General features: G+C 42.8%; 1 protein-coding gene across 1 annotated transcript; it reads right to left on the reverse strand.

Annotated features, from left to right (window-relative positions):
- Positions 1-3,385: 3,385 nt before the first annotated feature.
- NMD3 (NMD3 ribosome export adaptor) lies at positions 3,386-22,664 on the reverse strand. Its single transcript, XM_090051854.1, has 15 exons — positions 22,124-22,664; positions 21,273-21,407; positions 19,880-19,976; positions 17,466-17,546; positions 16,737-16,865; positions 15,112-15,202; positions 14,787-14,865; positions 14,329-14,425; positions 13,298-13,415; positions 12,306-12,451; positions 9,770-9,882; positions 8,851-8,923; positions 7,952-8,058; positions 6,531-6,601; positions 3,386-6,172 (listed from the first exon to the last, which is right to left on the reverse strand). The coding sequence occupies exons 1-15, from the start codon at positions 22,165-22,167 to the stop codon at positions 6,042-6,044; spliced, it is 1,512 nt and encodes a 503-aa protein (XP_089907980.1). The 5' UTR covers positions 22,168-22,664; the 3' UTR covers positions 3,386-6,041.
- Between the last annotated feature and the right edge of the window lie 4,043 nt (positions 22,665-26,707).

A 26,707-nucleotide genomic window follows, 5' to 3' on the forward strand; every position in this document is an offset into this window, starting at 1 on the left:
GCACAGAAAATTTTAATGGCTTTCAGACCCCAAAATGAGTTGTATATTTGAAATGCTGACAATACAGAAGCTATGGGAGAGGTGCTCTCTGAGAGAGATGTTTAATTGAATCCTTCCATTTTAGGTTGTATTAGTGCCAAAAAAAAAGACAATTAAAAAAAATCTAATGTCATACTTCAGGTTATGGGTAGACAGTGAGAGCTATAATTCTGAAAACATCCATACCCAAGATACTGCCAACAAAACAGACTATCTAGTGTTGAAGTTGCTTGCTCTCAGGTAGAATCTCACCTTGTGCCACCCATTTGCATGAGGGCAAATTTCATCCCAAGACTAAAAGTAACGTGGTGCTTACCCAAAGAATCCTATCTTATCCTGCGTGGCTCCAGCAACCTAGTTGTAGGATTCAAGCAGCATTCAGTGAAACAAAAATATGCAGAGGCTGGTGGTAGAGGCCTGACAGTTTTATGGTCTAAACTGTCAGGGCTTACAAAGATTTTTATAAATTCATGGCAATGCCTGTACGCAATCTCCCAACTCCTGCAGTTCTCTCTTGGGTGAAAAGGGAAATTAAATGAAGTACTGAAAATAAGAACAGCTTGATGAGTTAGCATTTTGCACTTCAGATAACAGCTCCAGAGATTACTGCAAGAAAAGAAAAATCCCTCCACAGGGATTAGAGTCGAGGTAAGCAGGATAATTCTTATGTTGTTTCTTTTTTTACTTATGCCAGCCACTTTTGCCTCCTACTTATATTTAAAACTATGTGTATATAATAACACACAACTATGCTCAAAGCTTCAGCTGTACGTGGGATGGGTGTGGAACACTTCAGGTGAGGCAGTCAGGTTGATCTTCCTGGTAATAAAAGGGCTGGATTCAACAAAAATTTAGGTGTTTAAGTACACAGCTGTAATCCAACCCCCTGCTGCTCCACCCCTAACCATAAGAGGTGTCACCTTGTGCAACTTAAGTTCCTAGCTGCTGTAGCTGCCCAAAACAGCCCCACTCTGAACAATCTGGCCCCTAATCCACATCAGAACTCCTTCGCCAAAGTCTCCCGAGGGACCTGAGCCAGTAAGCATGCTCAAAGCAGAACTCGCACATAGACAGGTTAGGCGCCTCATAACACAAAATTGTGTCTTTTCAAACCCGGATCAAAATAAGAGCTAGTCTTTGTGGTGGTGTGTCCTGTTTAACCTAGTGGCTAGTGAGTTTACCTAGGAATGGGAGACCTAAAGTTCAATACTGTTTTCAATACCCTCTTCAATTACACATGTATAATTAACATAGAATTACAGATGTATAATTGAGGTTATTTTTCCCTGTGTGCCTAACTTTGCACTTGTTGACACGGAAGTTAATCTGCCATTTATCAGAACTGGCTTAAATAATTAGTCTCCACCACAACAGGTTCTAAAGGGTTCTCTCACCTTTCAGGAAAGTGCCCTAACACAGGTAGTCAGGACAGGGACACTTTACCGCCTGCTCCCCACCCATCACATTGTTATGCAACAAAATATTTGAGCAGTATAGGGCAAGCAAGAGAGTACACGACTGCAGTGTAATGATTAGGTCATCCAGCTAGGATGGAGAAATCGCAAGTACCACAACTATTTCTCTATTTCATCCAATGACCATGTCATGTAAAATTCATAAACATCCCTGATCAAGGACCAGAACCCAATCCCATTGAATTCAGTGAGTCGGCTTGCATACGCTTGCAGCATCTGGGCTTACAAGACATCCTAAAGTTCACTCCATGGAACTAGCAATTCTAGTTTCAAATCCCATGAATTTCTACATAAAAGCTGCTTTTTGATAAGGGGTAGAGTTTTAAGATGGATATTGAAAAGACTTTGTAATAAACTTGTCCAACTGACACCAATGCCCATTCCTACCCTATTATTCTGAATAGTCAAATCCCAAGCCGATGGAGAGGACTCATGAAAGATCTCACACAGCTAAACAAGCAGGCAAAAAAATGGCAGATTAACTTCCGTGTCAACAAGTGTAAGGTGAGGCACACAGGGAAAAATAACCTCAATTATACATGCGTAATTCTGGGTTAATTATACATGTGTAATTCTGGGTTCTGAACTAGCTGTTGCAACTCAGAAAACAGACCTTGGAATCACTATAGATAGTTCTCTAAAAACAGTAGCTGTGTCCAGCAGCAACTGTGGAGAAAAGAATTGAAAACAGAATGGAAACATCATGCCACTGTACAAATCCTGATGTGCTCACATCTTGAATAGTGCGCACAGTTCTGGTCTCTGCATCTCTAAAATGAGACAGTAGAATTAGAAAAGGTAGAGAAGGGCAAGAGACTCAAAAGATTAGGACTCTTTAGTCTGGAAAGGAAAAGGCTGGTGGGGGAAGGGGGAATACAACAGACAACAGAGGTCTGTTCGTGAAAGATGTGGACAAAGTGAACAGGAAGTTGCTACTCATCTGGTCCCAGAATGCTAGAATTAGAGGGGCACTCAATGAAATAAGCAGGAGACTCAAACTAACAAGGGAAAGTATTTTATGTAGTGTGTAGTCATCAACTTATGGATTCATTACTACAGGAGATAGTGTAGCCTCTATAAAGACACTGTGGCTGTATCTGTAAAGACAGATAGTATAGCCAAGTTCAAAAACAGACTAAGTAAATCCATGGACAATAGATTAATAGCTATTAAATAGAACAGTCAGGAATGTATCCTTTGGCATCTCAAAACCAAAGACGGTGAATGTTAGGGATGATAAATGAACAGGGGATAGATCACTCTAGATATACCTAATTCAATGCTCTCCCTTTAATGCATTTAGTTTTGTCACCAGAGACAAGATACTACACTAGATGGACTACTGGGCTACTAGATGGACTACTACAGTATGGCACCTTTTATAATTCTCTCTTCAGAAAAATACAGTCTTCCTCAAAAATTTAAGCAGACAGAGGACCTAAAGGAAACACAGCATCACCAAATGGTAGGATTTTTCCTTAGCAGCTTCCTATGACTACTTTAAAATTTAAAAAATTGTTCCCAAAACTCAGCATTTTTTTAGGTTAATCCGGGGAACTCTCTGTCATTTACTAACACATCTCATCTCTGCCAAGAAATTAGTCAATCCAAAATAAGTATTTAGCAATGAAGAAATGTAAACGTAGACTTCTCTTTCCATGACCGTGCAACTAGAAATTTGTTAGGAAACTGTAGTAAAATGTAACTGCTATGAAGAACCTGTTGTGGTGTAGACTAATTATTTAAGCCATCTCTGATAAATTAGAAACAAAAAACTTTGGTTTTTTGGAAGGATTTTGTTGCAGAAAAGGGTCCTTTGCTGCAACAGAATCTCTATCTGTCCACACTGAATCATTCAAGAACCAAAAAAAAGCTTTTAAAATGGCTTTTATTTTTTTTTGCCTCCTTTCAAGATCTTCTAACATACAAGGAGTTTTCCAGGGAAGACCCATTTTATTTAAAATGCATTGACTATACATACATTATGCAGTGCTTGTATTGTGTGAACACAGATCACATGCTGTGCTAGCATCACTAAATGTAGCTTACAAGAAGGGATTTTGCAGGCAGAAGTGTAGACAGAAAGCAGCAGCACATTATTCATTGCAAACTAAGTGGTTGCTATCAAGCTCACTAATCACTGTGTTTTCAAGAGCACAGGTACAGAAACAGCAAATGAAATATCTGCTGAGCCATGATTAGCTTCTTTTAGACTCTAAAAGGGATGCTGCCAAGACTAGGGGGGCCTAAAATTAGAACTTTGCTTAATTTCAAGTGCACACAGCACACTGCCTGCCTGCTCAGCCAGCCAGCTGTTCCTGTTCCAGTTACCAGCTGGCAGCCTGCAGGAATCAGGGATTTATTATTTTTATCTATCCTTTGGTAGGACTGGTGCTTTCTTTGCCTTTAGCTAGTTAATATCAAAATAAGAATGATAAGAAATGGTATGAACCTAATCATATAAAAGGAAAGAGGAGAGCGTTAGTCACAGACCATTGTTTTTTGGGAGACAGGTTGGCTGAAAGGTGATTTCTTACATGTTTTTTCTCCATTGTGTGAGAGACAAGATTACAATACAGCTGACACTGCTGACAGAAAGCAAAACATGTAGAAACATGTCAGCCAACACATGAAAGAGTCAGTCACAGGAGAACCTAGGTTTATTACAAACACTGTAGGTCTCATTACACAACTCACCTCTTGCTTTGTTATCTGTTTAAGAAAGGCTTGGGCATGTCAGCACAGTGAACATGTGAGCACAGTACAGCCCAAAACATACCTCAGTCAGGTAGAGAACAAATTAATTCAAATTTTAAGTTAGAATTCCAGAAACAAATTTCCACACAAAGTTGCATAATAGCATATTTTTATGGCCAAATTTCTACATCATTTTCCCTACAATAGTAAAGTCTGTATAATAAAATCCATACTTACGACAGTGATAATTCACTTTGGCTACATAGCTGCACTCTCATGAAAAAAATTGTAAAAACATTTTTTTAATGAATTTTCTATTTTGGACCTTATGGCATGAAGTGCGACTGGGGATCAAAGCAGCCTTATGGACTTTGGTTTTTTAAATGCAATTCCATAGTGTAAAATCTTGACAAACCTCCTGAAAGAGGATGTAGATCATCAGGTCAGTATAACACAGATGCAAAATAATAGTCATCTCTTTGTGTGCCACTTGTTCAGTGCCAAGATGCCCCCCCCCCAAACTACATAAAAATGCCTGCCAAATCATGTTTTTTGGGGTACACCTGGACAATACTAAGATGAACTTAAACTACAACATTATGAAGAATAATCCAGAAAAGAATCAAGCCTAATCCCACTTTCGGAGACTGCCATTGACTTCAGCTGGAATTGGTTCTAGCCCCTAGGCACCAAGGATATTTAAGGCCTGGATCAAGCAAGGTCTGTGAATAAAAGGTCACAGGCAGGAATTGAAACTTGACTATAAGATTAATTACAGCCATTCTTCTCTACATGGCAGAGTGTCTAGGTTACTGGCAGCACCACTGGGTATATCTTCACCTCATCTTGAAGCCCAATGCAGCCTTTTCTAACTTTTGACCTTTTCTTTCAATTGTTCTGCATGGATGTCTTCTTATGGCCCTTCCCAGTTACTCTGAATCATCCTTTTCGGGAAAGTGGCATTACAGGTTTTGCATTTTATACATTCTTATCCTTATTTCCATCCCATGAAATCATACATTTACTGGATGTTAAAGATTTTCATATATCTACCAGTTTTTAATATAAGGATGTAGACAGTTTATTCATACTGCTCTCACTTGCACTGACATTCTGGATTGCGCAGTATGTATTATACTGAGCAGGGATGCCCAATTTTTGCTATACAGAGGACAGTATTGGCAGCTGAGTTAATATATCCATTTAGGAGATTTTTATACAATTGCCATTCTTCTCTAGCCTTGCTAAAGGAAGGGAAGCAACCCACTTAAGTTTAAAAATATGTAATACAGATATATTTAGTATATTCTACTTGAAGATCTAGAAAGGATTAAAAAAACCCAACCCTGACAACAACTCTCCTGTGAAGTAGGATAATATTCCTATTTTACAGGTAAGGAAAACTTAAGAGTGGTGGCAGAAAAAGATTAAGTGAAACAGGAAGTCTAACAACCAGCAACAGAACCTTGATCTTGCAATTCCTACTTCTTTTCCTTAACCACAAGACAATCCTTTCTTCAGTTTGTCACTTTGTTTCCACAGAAGTTACATGAGTGGTGAGCGACACTTTCAAAGTGCATGCTCGTTTAATGTTGTGATGCCTACATCAGCAGTTTGCCACTAAGGAATTCTGATCTCCAGGACGATTCTATTATATCCACAAAATAAGCTGATTTAGGATACAGTAAGGTATACGTGTATAACTGTCCATTCATGAGATCATATACATGCTTATAGTTAGCTCAGCAGTTCATAGCATTTATTTAAATACTGGAAATTTTTTCCTTCAAAGGGAGGGAACTTAACTGCATTTATGAATGCACATTCTTATTATGTCATCATATCAGCACCTTCCCCACCAGTTGCATCTTGGGAGATATGGAGATCCTCTAGCATCTCAGCCAGACTGATCCGTGGAGCACCATCATCATCTGTGTCACTCTCCACTGGAATGTGTGTACCTGAGAAAATAGAAAAGCCAGACAAGGACATAAAAACTCCAAGAAATGACATTCTTAAAACGTATCAATAGCAAACTGTCACTCTTACATAAGGCTGCTGCTAACAGAGCAAATCCCTTCCTGAGTTAGAAAAAAGCTTTCAGTTCTCTGCCCAGCATCCCAAACAGAAAACATACACATACACAATAATCAAAGGTTTTTAAATATCTAGAGACATCATGATCTTAAATAATATGAAGTGCTCTTAAGTGCGTGTCATGTTAGTCTGAAAAACTCACAAGAGTGTGAATGCCCTGAAGTTAAAAAACACCCGAAGCCACGTTATTATTCAGAGCTGAACAGCCACAAGAAGCCTTACTTTTATAAATATTGACATTCTTTCGAATTGCCTCATCTTCTTCAAGATCTTCAAGGAAGTCCTGGTACTGTCTATAAAAGAAGAACAGCCTCAGAAATGAAAACATTAAATCTGTTCTTTTTTCCTCAGAAGTACGCAGACCGAGTCTGGCAGGCTAGCTGCATCAGGGAAAATAAAGTGGGGTCATGTCAAATGACTACAAATACTTAAGGCTGATCTTACAGGCCTTAAGTGAAATTCTCTGTGCCTACTAGAAGTAAAATCCCTATGGAAGAGGAAAACATACAGAAAACTTCACAAGTTAACAGGTGATCAGATTTTATTTTGTACTAGGTATATTTACATTATTGCTTCAGCTAGGTAAGAATTAGAGATCTGAGGAATTACTGCCTATTTTACCAAGTTCAATAGGAATCAGTGAAAAAAGGCAATTCTGTCTCCTAAAATCTTGTACCCCCAAATAAAATGCACAGAAAGCCAGGGCAGAGCCAAATTTTTAGAATTAGGCAAAAAAGGACAGGCAACCCTTACTGGATCTAGGTCTACCACCGCCATAAATTTAAGGCATCCATTTTATATCTTGAGCATACTTGCAGAGAACCTAAGAACCTAGCTGTGCTGCATTTCTAATTTCTCAGCTATCCTCAAAGCCAACAGTGTAGGAAGGGAGCAAAGACACCAAGAAACTATGGTTTGGTTCCTTCGACATATGCTCCTAAAATCCGATTTATAACTCATTCTCTTTTTAGCTTATTTTTATTTTACATGACTTATTTTCTCAGGGTTTTTATTTAGTTTCTATGTTCCAATTTAACTGTGATGCTCTGCCTTAATTTTTCCAGTCAATTAAGGATAATTTGGAATTTTACAGCTGTTTTGAGTTGAATTTGGCACTTAGCATAACTATGACGAATACTTTCCCATTCTTGTTGATTTGTCACTTCAGCCAATTCACTACACAGTAGGTCATCCTAAAGACATGCTGCCTGTGACTCCAATTCTTTCTCTTTCTCTGCCCTTGGAGTCAATACTTTTGTTGTGGAGTTCTGAATTTTATAATAGCTTAAGAATAGTATACAAGAACCAGACAATTCTTGCTGATTAATATTTGGGATAATCTCCCCTGCTATTTCATTAGTCAGGAGAGGATGAAATTTTATTTTAAGCTTAGAACTAAACTGTGCCTTTGAAGCATCCCCTGCAAAGACATACCGCCCCCTAGCATGTAACAGACTTGCCAAAGCCGTCTTTGGCAGAGTGCAACACATACAATGCCTAATACAGGGCCAACTGTACTTGTCTGTGTGGAACTAAGAAGGAAGCAGGGACTCTGCTTACTAAATCTCCCTGGAGACCCTCTCTATACTTGCATTCTAGTTTTTCTCTCTCTCTCAAAAATGTAGTAAGAGCATTTAGCAAACCTTTCATCATCTGTATCCATGCCTTCTCTATCCCTTTCCAGCTCTTTCAGTTTCCAGTTCCTGCGATGCTGACGTTTACTACGGTCATAACTCTTCTTTATTAATACCTTCATTGGAAAATAGAAAATATTCCAAAAATACATTTTCAATAAAACACTGATAATGTTTTCTTAAAATACAATACCAAAGAGTTCAGAATTGTGTGTGTATAAAATGAACTGACCTTACTGTGCAATCATACAATAGAACACAAGAGGGCAGAATGAGAAAGCTGTACCACTGATGTGCATAAAAAAAGGCAGTGACCATCAGTTGGGCATTTAAAACTGCCTGTCAGGCTTCCCAAGTATTGTACTTCACTCTCACTTTTCAGTACAGGTATCACCACAACTGTAGCACATAACAATTTTGAGTAAGGAGTTGACAGCAGATCCAGTTAAATCATCAAGGGAAATAATTTTCAGAACTGCAGTATCCTGGCCCTAACACTACGATTTTTAGGCCAAGAAGTAGTATTCATTGTATATACTAAAGCTGTTCAACTCGTGATCTGCATATAGCCCACAAAGGATTAACTCATGTCCCTGGGTTCCTGGTCTGGGAGCTGCTCACCCCATTGCTCCTGTTGCTATTGCCACTGGGGTCTCTGGGCTTCCATAGCTTTTTCTCCCTGTCCCTAGGGTCCAGGGTACCCATGGCACCTGCTCGGTGCAACACAGCAGGAAGGCCCACACAACATGGCAAGAGGTGCCCACTGGGTGGGGTAGGGCAGGTCTGTGGCATGTGATGCATAGCCAGAATAGTGTTGCCCCAGGACAGCCCTGGTATACATCACCATGTTCTTTTAACAGTGGAAAATACAAAAGCTTTTCTAAGGAAAGGACACTCCAAAACCTTACCACATCTGGGACATCACGTGGATTCATTTTATTTGCAAATTCATCATTTAGGTTACAATTGGCCAAGTCGAATCTAAAGAGGAAGAGGTTTACAATACACTTAATAGCTTGAAATTTCACCCTTTCATGTTTTATGCTAACATAAAGCACCAGCAGGATATAACTAGTTTTATAGTTCATTTAAAAGATGCACATTTCCAGGAGGCAGCAGTACAGAGGGAGAAAATCCATGTTTATAAGCATCCTTGATAACAAAGAGTAAGTTACATTACCTAGCTACTACCTGGGACAGAGCTGGTAATCCAAGCTATCAAGCTGCGTATCCTTTGCCTACTTCACTGCTACCTTCTTTCCTACTAGAACTTTGAAAATACCAACATCTAGAGCTTCTAATAAATCCCCTCAACCTCTGCAATTCCTCTCCATCTCTGCCTAATCTGTAGTTTGTCATACATGCACCTTAAAGAGACTTTTCGCTAACAGTGACTGACCCCCTCCCATCTTGCTTTTGTCCCTTTATGGTACCGAAACTCTGTTACCAAGGTGATCCAAAACATCTTGCTGGTCATGTCTCTACCCTCATTCCTTCTGACACTGGCTTTTGAAATTAGAATACTTGACAATTCTGCTGAAGCTTGAGATGGAACAGAATCCACGTCAGCTTCCCACAGCAGTGACAGCTCTCACAGCAGTGATCGCTCTAATCACTATAAAATGGAAAAGCTACAAAACTAGGTGCAGTGACGACTAAATACAATAAGCAGGCCTTAATCGAGTATCATTCTTACAACATGGGATTTTCAGAGTTAAGGAGGACACCTTAAAAACATATAGCCTAATTTTCTGTTCCATGACAACATGCAGAACCTTGACACTTTTAACCAAGCACCAAATACAAACAGAATATAGCAACACAAACCCCAAAACTAGGTCCCCAGGATTTAGAAGGTGTCCCAGATGGGTCCGGCAGAAATACTGATGATCTGTATTCATCTCTGATGTCTTCTTTACCCAAGCTTCAGCCAGAGTATGCTAGAGAAAGAGAAAACAAAACATTTTCATAATAACATATAATAGTAGTAGCCGCAAAATTAAAATATCTGCACTGCTTTGGTACCATGTCGTATTATATCACCGACTATATCCTTACTTATCTGCAGGGATCAGCACCCGGTACACTGGGGGTCAAGTTCTTTGGCTGGTGTGATACAAATTAAGCACAATGCCCTCTGATCCCCACCCCTGTCTGACCTGCTGCTCTGCTTTCCACTTCCTGCCCTATCTGCCACCATGCTGCCTGATCCCTCCACAATGCGTTGCATGCCACACAAGTTGCCTGAACCACTTGTGGCCCGCTTGCCAGAGGCTGGCTATCACTGGTCTAGTTCCATGTAAATGCTTGGAACACAGTACTTCCATGTAAATGCTTGCTTTTTTATTAAAGGGAAAAAAAGAAAAAAGGACACAACAGGTATGTTTCACATAAATGAGATTATAAAGGATTTTTTTTTACTTCAGACTTTTTTTTAATGTTTTTAGATTAAACAACATGATTTAGTAACAATGCATTATTGCCTTTGAGCAGCAAATCTTTTTCTGAAGGACAAAAGTTTAGGAGTGGTTACATACAACTCTATGAATGAGATGCTGCAGAAAAAAAACAAAACAACAAAACCAAGCCATACCTAAGCAGTTACCTAAGATGACCAATTTCTGCAAGGGGATATGCAATAAAAAAAAACACTACAGACTACCATTTAGAAGTTCACTGATGTTTTGGCCTAGGAGGAATGAGGTGAACCTTTTGCCAAAATACTTAAGCCTGGGCTTAAAAATAGACCCTGAGCCAAATCAAAAGTCCTATCCAACTTGTACAACTGATTTATCTTTAAATAAAGTTATGTGGTATGAAAGATGCACTCTACAAGCCTGTGGGAGGGACCTACAATTAAAAGCAAGCAAAAAAATTTGTAACCTAATAGTAAGAAGATTAATGTATGGAATCAATTTTAGTTTCAAGCTGAAGCAACCTGATTTTTGAAAGGAGAATTAACATGATGTGTATATATATATCTCACTCCTGCTGTATGACCACAGATTTGGGTTTTCTGTTCATCAGGGAAAAACACAGTAAAACCTGGATTTTCTCCTTTAAAAGGAGAAAAAACAGGGAAATGGTGCGTTTCCCCTTGTAGGGTGCCAGAGCTCCAGCCTGCAAGGGGTTGGGTGGAGCGGGAGGAGGGCGATCAGGCAGGGGCCGCCACTTGGATGCGTGCACAGGTATATGCACATGGCTGCCAGGCAGCCTAAAGAGCAGCTCCCTGCAGGTAAGTCTGGCGAGGAGGATTGAGGCCCCCCATAGTGAGGAAGGGAGTTGGGTAGGGCCAGGCTGGGCCTGGAATGCACCACAGCAAGGCCTGGGTGGGGAGTACGGCAGGGCAAAGTGGGGCTGGGAAGCTTGATGCCACCGCCTCAAGCCCCACACCACTATAGCAAGGCGCCCCCTGCCTGCCTGGCAGCAGTAGGGGCAGCAGCACAGCGCTGTGCCTCTTGCTGCTTCTGTGCAGGCAGAGGGCACTTTGCCATGGTGGCATGGAGCTCCTAGTGGTGGCAATGAGCTTCCCTGCCTGGCCCTGCTGGGTCCTGCCTGCTGGGCTGTGGAAGCTCTGGGGTGAGGGCAGCAGGGCAGGGAGCCTGAGTCTGCAGTGGACAACCCATATCCACCCTCCTCCACATGGGCTCTGCTCTGGCTATGGCACCTGTGGGGGAGGGACAGCTGGGCTTTGCGCTTCACTGTAGCAGCCACTGCCTTCCACTGGTGGCAACTGGTGCTCAGGTGCTGCTGGCAGGTGGAGGGGGCTGCAGACCCTAGTCCCTGGCCCCATAGCCCTGGCAGCTGGGGGCCCTCTCTGGCAGGGCTGTGGGTGGCGAGTGAGGGGCAATGGTATTGGCAGGGCACTGGCATATCAGGGCTGCTCAGTACCATACAGCAGTGGAGGGGGACTGAGGGAGGGGACAGCCAGAGCTGGACCTGCATCCAGCTGAGTAAAGGGGGCAAGAAGAGCTCTGATTTTCCATGATAAAAAACCCAATATCAAATGTCAAAATTAACAGATATTTAGAATGTATTTTATATAGTGATTGAGGCATTGGTAGGCTTCCAAATTGCTTTAAAATGGTAAATATATCAATAAAACATTGTGTTCAACCGATACCTATATATGTGGCATTTCATTTTAATCATAGAAAAATATGCATCTTGATGGAGTTTTAATCAGAGAATTTGTGATTTTTAAACACAGAAAACCAGGATCCCTGCACATGACAGTAAAGTGTTACACCTATCTTGGAGAAGAGCTTGCCCAGTTAAGTTTTCCAAATATATCTGATTTATTTTGTAAGGTGGCACGAAAAGAGATGTATAAAAGTGTTACATAAAGTAAATAAACACTTACTTTGTTTGATCTCATCCCTGCACCTGCACTTGGTTTCCTTTCTTGGACTCTGCTGATATCCATTACAATAAACTCCTCCAGCTGCTTTGGGTGGAACAAGCTATTGAAAGGATGACGCCAGTAAGTATTTCCATCAATGTCAGCAACTGAAAGTAAAGACAATATTTTGAAGGAGAATGGTGGATACTCTTCCAGGGCAAAATGAAGACCACTACAAAATGGTTTGTGATATTTATTTTGAACAGAGAACATATAAGGCTTATGATACAAACTTCTCTTAGAAGCAATGCTGATCATGGATGTGACAAGGTGCAAGCTCACTGATACAGGATTGCTGGCAGAAGACATTGAACAAACAGGCTCTGAACCCACAGCAGAACTGCCTTGTAGCCACCATATACTTGCATAACTAGGCCAGCAAAATTCTCTTGCTGTATGTCTATTTTAAGTCATAAGTTAATTAACATTCCATACATCATATATTAATTCTAGAAATAAGACATCTCTCTGACAAATTAAGCACATAGCAAAGCACCAAAGGAAAAACTAAATCTACCCACCACCTGCACTAGCTTAACTGGTTTGTAATTCTGACTCTACATTTTGCCTAGGACAGGGGTGGCCAACCCAATAACGTGTGCCGCAAATGGCTCAGACAACATGTGTGTGTGGTATGTGGCACTGGGCACAGCAGATTGGGCAGGAAGTAGAAAGCAGTGCAGCAGATTGGGCAAGGGAAGTGGATTGGAGCAGTACTCAGGGAGGGTGCACAGCTTCATTTGTGATGTCTCCCAAAAAGGTTGACCCTCACTGGCCTAGGATATTTCTTAGTCTGTCATTAATTTATACATCAGTGAGAAGTCTGGTTCAAGTTTTGAAAATCCAAACATGTGAGGTTGCATTAGGTAACGTTCAGTAGGCACAATGCCGATAGGAAGAACTGTTGTTATAATATTTTCTTTAACTTTCCAGGGAAAGGAGAATCCACTTACTCTGCAGAGTGTTGGGATCAATGAGGTGAATGGTACTTGTCACTCTGATGCACACACATATCTGGCTCATGTTCCCCAGGCTCTGTGCTAATTTGGGTGACAAACATACCACATTGTCCTGTACACCAAAAGACAAAGTTTTACATATATTTAGTTCCTTAATTGTAGTTGAGCCTAAAACTTAAAAACCCATCGTTTAAATTGACCTTGGAACCCACAGCCACTGCTATCTCCATTCAGTTAAGTCATATACCGGACCAGCATGGGGAAAAACCACTACTCCCCGACACACTTTGCGGTGATCAACAGCTTAGTTTGTATTCCTGAATCAGGCCTTTGAGGTTTGCTGTTGGAAATTAGCTTTATAATTACAGAACAAGGCTGTTTTCCAACTTACAACTGAAACAGAGAACAATCACATCCCTTGTCTGTATCATGCACCTTGCATTGGTCTTCCACTATCAGAATGTTCTGGATATTTCCCAACTATGAGAATACACACTCTCCTCTGTTTCAGTGTCTGATCCGGTGTTCAGTAATTACTTTTTCTGGGATTAACAAAAGAGGTGGCAATGTAGAAAGTATTAATGGGAAATCAGTAGTGCTTGGACACCTAATAAGTAAACAATCATCTGCTAATGCAAGGGACTAGACTCAGTGGCTCAAGGAGGCTGCTTCCAGGCTTACATTCCAAAGATGAACTTGAAGCTGACATGTAAAATCTGCTTTAGGGATGACACCGAAACCCCAATTCAGAAGATCTTTGAAAAGGGAACAGGGAAATTCTCAAAGCAAGAGCTTTCAGAACTCCTAAGAAGAATTGCCTTCACCTTTTAAACCACAAAATAAAATTTGCCATATAAACTTTAAGAACTGGATTGCCTTTGCTTCTGATGAAGTTAGACAGATGTATTGCACACTAGGCTCATGCCATATCATGAACACAGTCACCAACAAGGGCAACTAATTATCAGTCCTTGCAGAGTTACTTTGTTGAAGAATTTTTTTTCTAAAAAGAGAGGAAATGCTACCTTGCATATTGGAACAATCTCCACGGAGAAAGTACTTTTGTAATTGTAGACATTGCTATGGATATCATGAGAAATCAAACGCTGGGATGATTTTGACCTAAAAAAATACAAACAGTAAAATGTTACTCATATAATAAAGCCTTTAATGAAAGACAAAATAAAATTAGAATTAACTCATTTTTGTATTCAAATATAATCGCACCAGCACAAAGTATAGTGGTTAAAACAGATTGTGAAAGTATGCCTTCATATTACAATAAGCCAACAAAAGCACAAAAACCCTTCTCCATGGACAAAGAATGGCTCATTAACAGAAGTGCATGAATAGATACTGTAGGATATTTTTGTCGGTGTAACAGAACTAAGAAATCTTCATTAACATAAATTTTTAAATTCTAAGAATAAATAATTTTCAAACATTTTTCTATTTAAGCTGGAATACAAATGAAAGAATATACCTGGCAGGAACTGTACAGTGAAGAAAGTCTACCATCTTCTGGGCATGCTGTTTTGAAGCATAATAAAAATCCAGGCCATCTTAAAGAAAATATAGCTATATGAAGATACAGTATAATGTATAAAGCACAGTACAGTACTATACAATAATACTACCTGACTTAATATTCTATAATAAAAGGATAACACATTTAATCCTGAACACCTAGGTTATGCATATAAGAAGTCACTGTACGTGTAAGCAGAGGATACTTGCTGTTTGCTGACCCAATACAGGCTACCAAGATCAGTTCTTTTACTTCCAGATTAGAAAAGTGCTTTGCTTACCATGAATCTCTTTAATGCGAAGAGTATTTTGATGAAGTCTGTGCTTTAAAATCAACTGCTCCAAATAGAAGAAAGTCTTTTTGTGAGAAGTCTGAAAACAACACAATTCACTTAGTTTATGATTATTATTGAAGACTGTGTAACCCATCAGCTAAAACAGCATGTCAAAAGGAGAAAAGGAAGTACCAAATTAAGTCAGTCCTGGCCATGTCTACATGTGAATTTGCACATGCCTAAACTTAATGTGGCTTAGCCTAAGATGCATTAAGGAGATTTAGGTGGGCATCTATGTGTGGATGCCTTAATGCGGCTTGCTGGACAGCCTGCCCCAGTCAGCACCCCGGACAGCCGCCCAAACCTGTGGCAGTGTAGCTGGGCAGTGCATCCTGGTGCTGGTCGAGGGTGTCGGAGCCTCCACTCTCCCCAGATGCAGTTGGCCTGGCCCTGGCCCTAATCTCCTCCCCATGTTCCTGTCTCCCCAGCATCAGACAATAGCAGGCCAGAGACAAGCCTGTGGGGCCCCATGCTGCCAAGAAAATGCGGCAAGCACTGTTCTACAAGGTGCAGACACCAGAGCTGGAGCAGCAGTCCCTGTCAGTTGTGCCATAAGTCAGCAGAGAGGGCAGGAGGAGCGAGAACTCCTGTCAAAGCACAAGGGAAAGGCCCTCCCCACAACTCCTTGCAGGGGAAGGGGGCAGCAGAGTGTCGGCAGGGCCTTTGCTAGAAGTTCTCCTGAGCCTCTCCCTCAGGGCGGGTTTGCTGGCTGGCCAATGCAGAGGTGGGTGGAGCAGGGAAAGCTATGCTGGGAGCAGATGCAGTCCCAGCCTGCCTGCTGTCCTGGATGGGAGCCCCAGCACAGGCATCTAAGGGTGCTGGAATTCCAGGTGTACCTAGCCCCTGCAGGGCTACATTGCCTGGCTAGCAAACACACTCTGAGAGGCAGGGGAAAGCTGCTAGCAAAGGCCCTGTCCTTGCTGCACTGGCCCCTTCCCCTTCAGGGAGTCATGGCAGGGGTGCTTTCCCTTGTGCTTTGACAGGAGCCCTCATGCTTCCTGCTCCCTCTGCCAACTTACTGCACACTGACAGGGACCGCTGCTGTTGGAACTGCTGCTCCAGCTCCAGTATATTCCAGAACAGCACCTGCCCATCTTCTTCTGGGTGGCACCCAGCAGCAGTGTGGGGCCCTACAGGCTCGGCTCCAGCCCCAGTCATGTAGTGTTAAGGCACTGTAGGGTGTCTATACATGGGTTAAGACACCTTAATTGCACCTAAATTTGATACTTTTTTATGCAGCTACCAAATTTAGGTGTGATTAACTTAAAATTGTCATTTTTAAGGCACAATAAGGGCATACATGTATAGACCTGTACGCTTAATGCGCCTTAGAAATGGCTAATTCGCCTTAAGAATCACCATGTGTAGATGTGTCCCCTGTGTATCTTCTTCACTTTTGTGCTTCAGCAAACATATTTGATTACTAGAAGGACTGTGGGAGCTATGGTTGTAAAGTGCAACCATACTGAATTGATTAGATACGTTGTAGAGAAATTGAACACTTGTATACTTTATAAAGTTCCAGGATACCGAAGCAGATGATCAATGACGAAGTGTACTTCTTTTTTTACCTTCTGTCTGACTTGAACTACTGCTTTCCAGAAGTCCTTAGCTTCAACTCTATGGCAGTCATCACACATTTGAGAATGAACAACATATTCCACCACAAACACCTGCTGAAGAATTGCTCCATTCATAACCTGCAGAAACAAATTTAAAAAATTTTAGTGATTTGGTTATCTCCTTTCAGCTCCATTTGTGTCAGGACGATGCCATTTTATAGTTTACCTTCAGGGCTGCAAATATTCTTTCAGAAATTACTGCTGTAGGCAAATAATAATTGATATAGAAAGTTTACACAATAAACAGATATGTTATGCTTTGTATGACAATACTTCTTTCCTCACTAAAGCAAACAAATTTTAGACTATAAACTGATATTTAGAAAACTGAGTTCTTCATAAATAGCATATTTGAAAAATGAGTTTCCCCTACATTGTCTTATCAAAGTGTTGGAGAGACAAGTCTGTAGCTTCATAAGCTAAATCATCTGTTTTCTTCTGCATGTGCACAGTCACTTTGCCTCCTTGGGGCTAAAGAGCAGCATACTTTTTTTCAGGGCTAATATCAACACTACTCTATTTATCAGATTTTGCACAGTGAAATCTGTATTCCTCACAGATAAGGAGTATCTTCACAACACACCTGACCTCCACTAACTAGAAAATTGCTTTTGTATATAACAATTTGACCAAAATACTCTTTAAAAAGCTATGTGCAGATTTTTGTCACTTAGTTACCTCTTTTTGCACAGTTAGCTTTACTTTAAGTCTCTTGGAGTGGGGTTCGGTCCAAACAAAGCCTGCATCAATCAGCCGGACCTGTAAGTGGGAACAAACAAGAAGCTTATTCGTCAGTCCTAGAGTGGATAGCCTGTTGAAAGATTAAAATACACGTTTAATGCATACATACTCAACCCTTAAGAATAAAAAACTTGAGGCACCACCAATAAGAGTTATCAGTTATGAAGTATGCCATTCACAACTGAGCACTGGAAGATTTCTAAGAAAAATGTTTATGCCATGACAAACCTAATAAAATAATTTGAGCTACAGCTGTCCATTTTAAGCCTGGAAAAGTATTCTAAAACAACTTGAATAGAAATACAGACACAAAGAAAGCCTTTCTTGTTTTCACTGAGACAAGATGCCAATTAAATAAAAAACAGTATAAAAAGGTTTAGCGAAAACATGAATTACTATGCACTACAGAAAAACTAATGAATATCAAATAGAAGTGGAAAAGTGATCTCGCTGCTATACCCAGCATTGATACCACTGATACTAGAGCACTGTGTCTTATTCTAACATCTATACTTCAGGAAGAATATGAAAATAAAAGAAAGAAGAGACACAAACATCATGTGATGGATAGACAACAAGCTTTACAACACGAGTGTCAAAGAGTTCTCTTTGCTTAGCTTACCAAAGAGAAGGTTTAATGACAATTTGATCGCTGTGTGGAGGTACGTGGAAAAGATAATAAGAGTGGAGGGGGCTTTTCAATCTTACTAACGAAGTCCAACAACTGGAAACTACAATTGGAAAAATTATGTTGCCAAAATAAGAAGCATCCCTCTCAGAGTGAGTTTAATCACGTGCTGGAACGGCTTGCTGAGCAGGTGGCAGACTCACCATTGCTAAGTCTTTAAATGTAAATTTGATATCTTTTAAAAGATATACTTTAAGACAACATCTAATGGAAGGATGCGTAGAAAAGGGAAAGACTGTTTCTTGTGGCCTTGGACTCTAAATTGTCCTGCCTGATCCCGTTCTTTCCTCCACCTTGGAAGAAATGTTCTTAGTCTGATCAAAACACTCACAGTTAAGTCACAGTAAAATTGCATGCTTCAGAGTGTTGCTTGCAGAAGTCAGGAAGGAATTTCTCTTTCCCAAGGCATAACTGGCTGCAAGTTGTTATCACCTATAAAAATCCTTGACTGTCACATATTTTTTATTAGACCAACTGCATCACTGGGTAGACTTAGGAGAACTGTTGGCTATTACAGTAACCTTCCTCAATTAAGTAATTTGTTGTTAGTTATCTATTGTAAACCGCTCTGGACCCTTTCTGGATATGGCACGATATAAATCTAAACAACAGTTGGATGTCGGCTATCAAAAGGGAGCGGGCTAATGCTCTCAGGAAGTACAGAGAAATCTTTATGTTGGTGATCTGCTGGCATGTGCTGCTTGCATGCTGCTTATTATCCAACTGATAGAACTGGAGTCAGGAAGGATTTTTCTCTCCAGATCAGAATCTCAAGGAATTTGGGAGGTTTTTACTCCATGAACACAGACAGTCCTTAGACTTTCTGCTACAAGCATCTGAGTATTTTTTATCAATTTAGGTCCCTGTCATTGCAGAGTCCTCAGGCCACTTTAGTCCTTTCTGTTGTCTGCCTGTGGCACAAACTATAATTTCTTGAGGACTAAAATGCATGGATATAACCGGAAACACACTGGATTCAATATGAGGCTATTAAATTTTATCCAGTCATTTGTCAGACCAGTCAATATGGCCTCTGCTAGGCCCTTAAAATACAGGCGTCAAACTCATCTGGCTCTGTGGACTGGATGAATGGCAGTGTCAGTGGGTGGGCTGGACCACACCGGACCCACACACCGGCTCTGCGTTCCAGATCCAGAGTGGACACACTGTGTAAAGTGTGGTCCTGTCCTGGCTGCCACAGAGCTGCTGCACAGCTCTGGAGCTGCTGCTAAAGATTTGGCATACAATAGCACTGCAGAATTTAAGAAGAAAAACTGCAGAATTTCTTTAATTGAGTAAGAATACTAACAAACAAATAGGTCATACATTGTTATAATTATCTGCCAAATTAGTTTCTATTAAAGAATTGTGAATATCAGTTTACTTCACTCATTTCTTATTAATCCCATCATAAGAGCAGTGTCTAGAATTGGATGAATCAGATCCTGCTAATCCCAGTCTACAAACTGAATGAAAGCCTGATGCCACTGAAGTCAATGAGATTTTTCCCACTGGCTGCAGAGGTTGGGATTTCACCTTCCATATTTAAAATGAGTAAGTATTAGGGGAGGGTAAGCATGTTCATTATTCAAAAGGGTGCAAATGCCACAACACGTCTATCAGACTTCATTTAATACACTACTAACAGAATTTAGTGACTAACCTTGCTAAGGGAGGCTTTGATTTTTTTAAGACACAAAGTAAGAAGTTCTCTTGATTCTAAGGCACACTGGATCCAAGTTCCTGGAGGCTGAAGATACCTGATGTAATGAAGACATATTTAGACTATATGAAATGGCTTCAACAAATGTTTATGAAATCACTATTACTTTGGACATCAAGACACCTGACGTTACATTTAAGACATGGTTAACAGGTTAACCGTGCCTTAAATAGTAACCCAGCTGCATGTGCAAATCAATGTTAGGCATGACAATAGAGTAAGCAATGTGGAATAACTTTGTGGCTTGTTTGTATCACACCTTAAAACTGAATGTGACCAGCTGGGCTCTAGGACCTGTCAAAACATTTTGCGTTTTCCAGCTGGCTGGCATATGTGGTTTTATAGCTCCCAGGGTACAGATCTGCTGCAGCCAGATCTCATGGTCCCTGTGCACAGAAATGAGTAAAAGCTTAGTGTGCCCCCACAGGGGCTTGGAGAATCAGCTGATTATTGTCTGGGGTCAGGGACTGATTTGGTTCCCATATGAAATTGATAATCAATTGATTCACCTTACTTACCTTGTTTCATCTTACTTATGCAGGGGGAGCCTGGGCTCATGGTCCTGGGCTTCCTCCGTACCAGCAAGTAAGACATGACTGGCATATAGTCTTTGATCCCCAAATCTTGCAAACTGCCATGCACATGTGGTGTGATTGCTGGGACCTCAGATCAGATCCCATCACATCTTAAAGCAGAAGTCTGTCAAGGGCCCAACCAAATAATCTTATCCCCATAACACAACATTCACATTCACATGGCTTTTCCCATCAACAACCCCCTGAATTACCAAGTTTTTCTCTTTGAGAATACTTTAATGTGGGCCCGCAACCTAAAGGCCTTTGTGCTGCCCTCAGTTAAAACTCCCCAAACTCACAGGATTTTATAAATATAAACTGAGCTTAAATGATTAACAATTACATTACGATCTGAACATTTCCTAGCAACACATACCGTGCTGCTGGGGCTGTTTACGCTGGCAAACGAAAGGGCTAAAAAATATGATCAAAAGCATAGACCAAGGGTGCTAGTCTGGGCGCCGGATCTGGCCCCTAGAGCCATATCATTTGGCCTGTAGGGTTCCCCACAGGCCCCCAAATTTGGCAGTGGGTAAGCAATGGCAGGATGAATTGCTAATCCCCTGCTGCCAATTTCTGGCCTCTTGGGGAGGCCTAAGGGCTGGACAGTGCTGACCTGTGTGCTACACTGATTTGGGTGCATGGAAGCAGCACGGGGCCCGATCCAACCTGTGGACCGGCCCCAGGCCACTCACACGACCCTGGCGCAGATGAGACCGGGCACCGAGGCAGAGTCGTGTTGGAAGCGCGCTCCGCACCTGCTGCACTGCTTGCAGAAGTGAATGTTGGCCTGCTTGGGGATGCCGACGGTGATGTCCACACGGGAGCGCAGGCAGGCCACGCACATGCTGGCAGGGTTGGGCGGCACAGGCACGCCGCACTCGCAGCACAGGCTGAGGAAGGAAAGAAGCGGGAGCCGCTGTCAGCGAAGGACACTTGCGCCTAACCCGTTGCGGAGTTGGACGCTGCCACTGCTCAGTTATGCCAGATCCTAAATATGAACTTATCACCGTGGAAACACAAGATTACTTTATTTGTTGAAAAACTACTACACACTGAAAAACACGCGAATGCACTTTGTTATTTACTTTATATTGCTCGCAGCAAATTACCAGTGAGTGAGAACTGGGTCATCAAAATTGAAGCATTTCTTTATTCCCAGACAAGCAAAGTGCTGACAGCAACCCCCAAAATTGGTTAAGACTCCTTGAAAGCAATTTGGCTTTTTCATATGCGGCATCCATTAGCTACCTCAAAAAATATCCAGGACTCGTGGGAGAGGTGGTAAGCTTTCTTACACCAACTAGATTTGTGCAAAAAAGGTTTTTTTTGCACAAATCTAGTTGGTCTAATAAACGAGATCACCTCTTCCAAGAGTCCCGATTGCTTTGGCCTCTAGACCAATCCGGTTACAACCTGGATACCTGACATCGAAAAATATCCTATACTTTGAATGCTTTTACTACGATCTCTCGTACCCGGTCAACACCAATGCGGCCACTACCGCGCGCTTCCACTCCCGGGGGGCGCCCGCGCAGGCGCAGTAGAGGCCCCGCTGACACGTTAAGTGCGCAACACCCGCCCTCCCCCCAGCAGGCCCCGCACTCACATGTGCCCCTGGGTGGGCGCCGCGGGCGGCGGCACGTACTCCATGGCTCGCCCTGCGCGGCTCTGGCCGGGGCAGAGCAGCGTCAGCGCCCGCAGCACGGATTACTCGTCCCGCGGCCGCGTGCGCGCCCCAGTGTCCGCTTCCGGGGCAGAGGTCGCGGCGCGGGGAGGGGCTGCGAGGTCCCGCCCTCCAACTGGCAGGCGGTGCCGCGCGCCTCGGGGCTGAGCCGGGGTGCGTGGGACCCTGGTGCTGGGCGGATCCGGGCCGCCGGGACAGATTTCAGTTTGCCAGTCCGCGGTCACTTCCGGTCCGGAAGCCAACCCATCCTTGGTCGTGGCCCGCGGTTGGGAGCCCCTGCCCCGCGGGGCTGGCGGGGAAAACGCCCTTTGCCCTGCCGCTGCAGACCTGCGCCCCGGATCTGGGGCAGCAGGGGAAGTGCACCCGTGCTCGGCCCTGTGGGGCCTGGGTGGTGTTCCCCACTCCCGCAATCCTGGGCTGAGCGGGGAAGACCCGTGGGTCTGGCTGAGTGTGGACTTCTGCCCGCTGGCCCAGGTCACACGGCGCAGCTGAATCGCTCCCTTTGGTGACAGCTGTTTCTAGCCTTTGTGCACCTCTGGTTGTGTTTTGTGTATTGTTCCTCTCTGTTCATCTGTCGTTTGAGGATTACATCTGCTGTTCTTACAAAGGCTGGATGAGCACATCTGGTTATGTTGCAACATGATTTTAAAAAATATTTCATTCCATGTGATCACTTAATGCTAGGCGGTGGAAGGAAGGATCGGTTTATAGTCTGGAAAGGAGAAGTCCCACCAGGAGACTATTTGTTGTTTTGCATCATTAATTTATATGACTGGATATAGGAAAAGAGAAGATAGCAAAAAGAAAAGCACGCTAAAGGGATTTTTATTAAAGAAAAATGCTAGGGTTAACTGTCATTGTAAGGTAACTGCTGTGTTAAAAGATCGCAGAAAAGATTTCATTGCAAATACTTTTCCAGAAGTTTTTAAAGCTCTCAAGCTCTTTGGGTTAGAGATCACCTTTTCTGCTATGTGTGTATTCAGAAACTAGTCATCTAGCATCCCTGTCTGTGACTGGCTTGTGTTGCATGTTGCTAGTGGCTGGGTTGACCAAGCCTCAGCCCCAAATGATCCATCACTGGTTAGCTGTACTTATTAAACTCACAAAAACAATACAACCGGTGCTTTTACATGTGCAGTTAAGTTGAAACAATAAACTCTGGAACTTAATGTGTTGGAATGTATTGCTTCCCAGGCACCATATTTACATGTGCGTGGGAATGCAGCACATTGAGCTGGGCAGAGCAGCTCTGGCTGCTCGGGGACCCTGGGGTGTGGTCAGCCTGCCAGCCCACTGCTCTAGTTTGGCTCGATGTGCCATGGAGGGGCTGGCTGGGGCATGAGGCTGCACTGAAGCATCCTCATGCGATAGCCAGCCTGGGCAGCATCTACATGTGTGCTGCTGCAGAGTACAAAACCCTGCAGCGGGATAGTACTTGTATTTACTAGTACTGTGTTGGTACTTGTGTTAGATTGTACCTGTATTAACTCCAGTACTATTCTGCTGTGGAGTTTATTCCTGTCTAATAGCACTGCACGTGTAGACACAAGATGTTTACTGCAGAGCTAATTAGTCAACTCCACAGTAAATGTCTTGTCAGTGAGTATAATGAGAGCCTTTAATCATGCTCAGCTGGCTGATCAGAGTGGCTGGCAGAGTCGAAGTGTGCAAGGGTTTACCTGTCCAAAGGGTGATGTAAGTTTTGTCTTTGATGTGTTTGTTATACATTGAATAACTATAGAAACTACACAGATTCTAATGATTCCACAATAACACCAATCAACTGTTACCACACATATACTTATGCAGGTGTTTCTTAACCCATGGGTTGCATGAAGATTCCAGAGGATCTTAGCCTCAGTTGGGAAACGCTGATCCCGGGAAAGTGCTGGGACTGTGGCAGGACAGTGGCGGGGGGAAGGGGACGGGGGAGAGATGCAAGGGTGGGCTGGCTGCTCACAGGGGTGGGTGGCTGGGAGATGCTGCTCAGGGGGCAGAACGGGCTGTGACCAGGCTGCGTGCTTGGCGCTGCAGCCCCAGCCCAGCGCAGAGACTGCTGCATGCCTCCCTTCCTCGTCTTTCTAGCTTGCTCCGCTGCCCCCCATGTGAGCTGGAGCTGCTGCAGCCACCGTGCTCTGGCCCCAGTGGGACTGGGGCAGCTGGAGGCCCCTCTGGCAGGGCTGGTGGCAAGGGGCTGAGGGTTGGGAATGAGTCCCGGCAGGGCTTGAGTGGCAGGGTTGGAGGGAACAGGGGCTGCAGGTTGGGAGTGAGGGGCACTGGGAGGGCTGAGGGTGCAGGGGCTGTAGGTTGGGTGTGAGGGACACCAGCATGGCCTGGGGGACAGGACAGGACCGGGGGCTGTGGGTTGTGCACCAGCAGGACGAGCGGGGTGTGGGTTGGGACAGGCCATGAACCTTTGCAAATGGGTCCTGGTAAGAAAAAGGTTGAGAACCACTGCTCTATTTCATGACCTTGGTATGTGTAAAAGTCAGCCATCCCTTATTGGTCAGCCTCCTTTCAAATATCTTCCTGTGCTCTTGGAAGATGTGTTACTTGATCATCTTCTAGGTGTGGTCTGAAAAGGCCTTGAAGCTCTCTAATTAGCATATTTTTGGTATCCCAACAGGCTGGTCACCTTCTAGGAAGGGAGGAAGAATGTGGGGGGCACCTAATTAGAAGCTGAGACCTTGTTAAACTTAAGACGGGGGAGGTAACGTAAAGGTGGTGCTAGAAGTTGAGGTCTTGTTGAGCCAATGTTTTAATGAAGACTTAGCAAGATTTAACAGTCTACAGGGTCTCTAGTTTATCCAATGCTGTAGTACAAAAGCATAATATTAATAGTGACTTGACTGTTGCCTGCAGCACTTCCAAATTTGGCAGAATAGCCCTGGAGTCAGGAATATATCTTTGTTTGGCTTTATGAAAGTTGGGCTAAATCCCATTTCAATTTTACATGCTTGCAATGCAATTTTTTGCTACTTAGCACAGAGTTTGTTCTGTTTTCATTTGTGGTGAACAAGGTCACGCAGTATGTAGCTGAGTAAAAGTAGTCCAGAGTGAACTAGTAAGTAACTTGATTGCTAGACTTAGGGTAGAAATGTTTTCTGGCATCAAGAATCTACTAGTTGTCTTTCTGTGACTCCCATTTGGAAATTAAATGGTATTAATAGTAGCTCAGCCCATTCAATTTCCCTTGGGTACCAGTGCAGCCTGAATACAGCCTCCTAACAATGCTCAGTAGGGAAGCATGGGCCAAGTGTAGCTATATGGAATTCATACTGTAAGTTCCAAAAATTGCCGTTCTGTGACTATGCAAGTGCAACTTCGGCACGTGAAGGTGAAGCAGAGTTTAACCATTGCTGTTCGGATCATGGAGTACTGACCGTGCTGAATATGATTCTGAGCTAATTGCACAACTGGAACATCAGAAGGTACAGAGCATGGTCCCCATACCTATCAAAGTCCTTTTTTGGCCAGGCAACCCTAAATTCAAAACCCATATAATCTCTTAAGTGGTATTAATATTTTTTTTTTCCTCCTTTTTTACAACTCTTACGAGCAACTCTTTAATGCTGAATCTAAAATGGCAGATTTGACTTTATTTACCTAGCCATAGGCCAGTGGTCTCCAACCTTTTTATGGTGAAGATCACTTTTTGTAAGTAAAGGGCATCCCAGGATCTATGGTCCCTGCCCCGCCCCACCCCACCTGCCTCCTGGACAAGCCGCTTGGGCTCTGACCCCTGGCCTGGGGGGCATGGAGCGTGGCTCAGCCCATCCATGTGTGTCCTGCTGCTTTGTCACCGGCCAGCTGGGTACTGTGAGTGTATCAATTTTGTTGCAGGCTGACTGGGTGCTGCAACTGTATCAGCCACTGGGCTGTTTGGTTCGGGATCAAGGAGGCAGAGTTGGGAGTGAAGCAAAGGCAAATTTATTATAGCTTACATACACAACAGTTAACAGAAAGATAAATGTGACAACCAGATAATGCAGTATTAAAGAGCTAATAGTAAATAATAACAACAGATAGATGGATCAAACTGTCGCAGGTCAACTGGGCACTGCGAGGGTATCAGCCACTGGGCTGTTCAAAACAACAGATAGACAGACATGGGTTGGCAACTTATCGATAGCCCCTCCATGCCAGGTGTATGCCAAGTGATTCCAGTGAAGTCAGGCAACCCCGATCGACGTTGTTGGAGGGATTACCGGGGAAGGTCCCTCGATCAGGATCCGATCTTCACTCGCACCGGGGTCTGGGCTTGGAATGACTGTTCTGTTCCCTCCTTCCTACTGGTCACCTGATGCACGTGCTTATTATACCTAGTCTTATGCTAATCTGTTGGCTTTAGAGCATAGTCTGGCTTTATAGCTGTTACCCTATGGGATTAAAAGGTGTTAAAAATTATCATAAAAGGTTACTACCCAGACTCGGGTTTATCCAATAAGCAAATCACAATGCAGCATTTTTAGGTTTGGAATTAACATTACTAAACCCAACCCTTTT

This window comes from Crocodylus siamensis, chromosome 6, assembly GCF_052110815.1.
Source record: "Crocodylus siamensis isolate JL-2025a chromosome 6, ASM5211081v1, whole genome shotgun sequence".
Classification (NCBI taxonomy): Eukaryota; Metazoa; Chordata; order Crocodylia; family Crocodylidae; genus Crocodylus; species Crocodylus siamensis.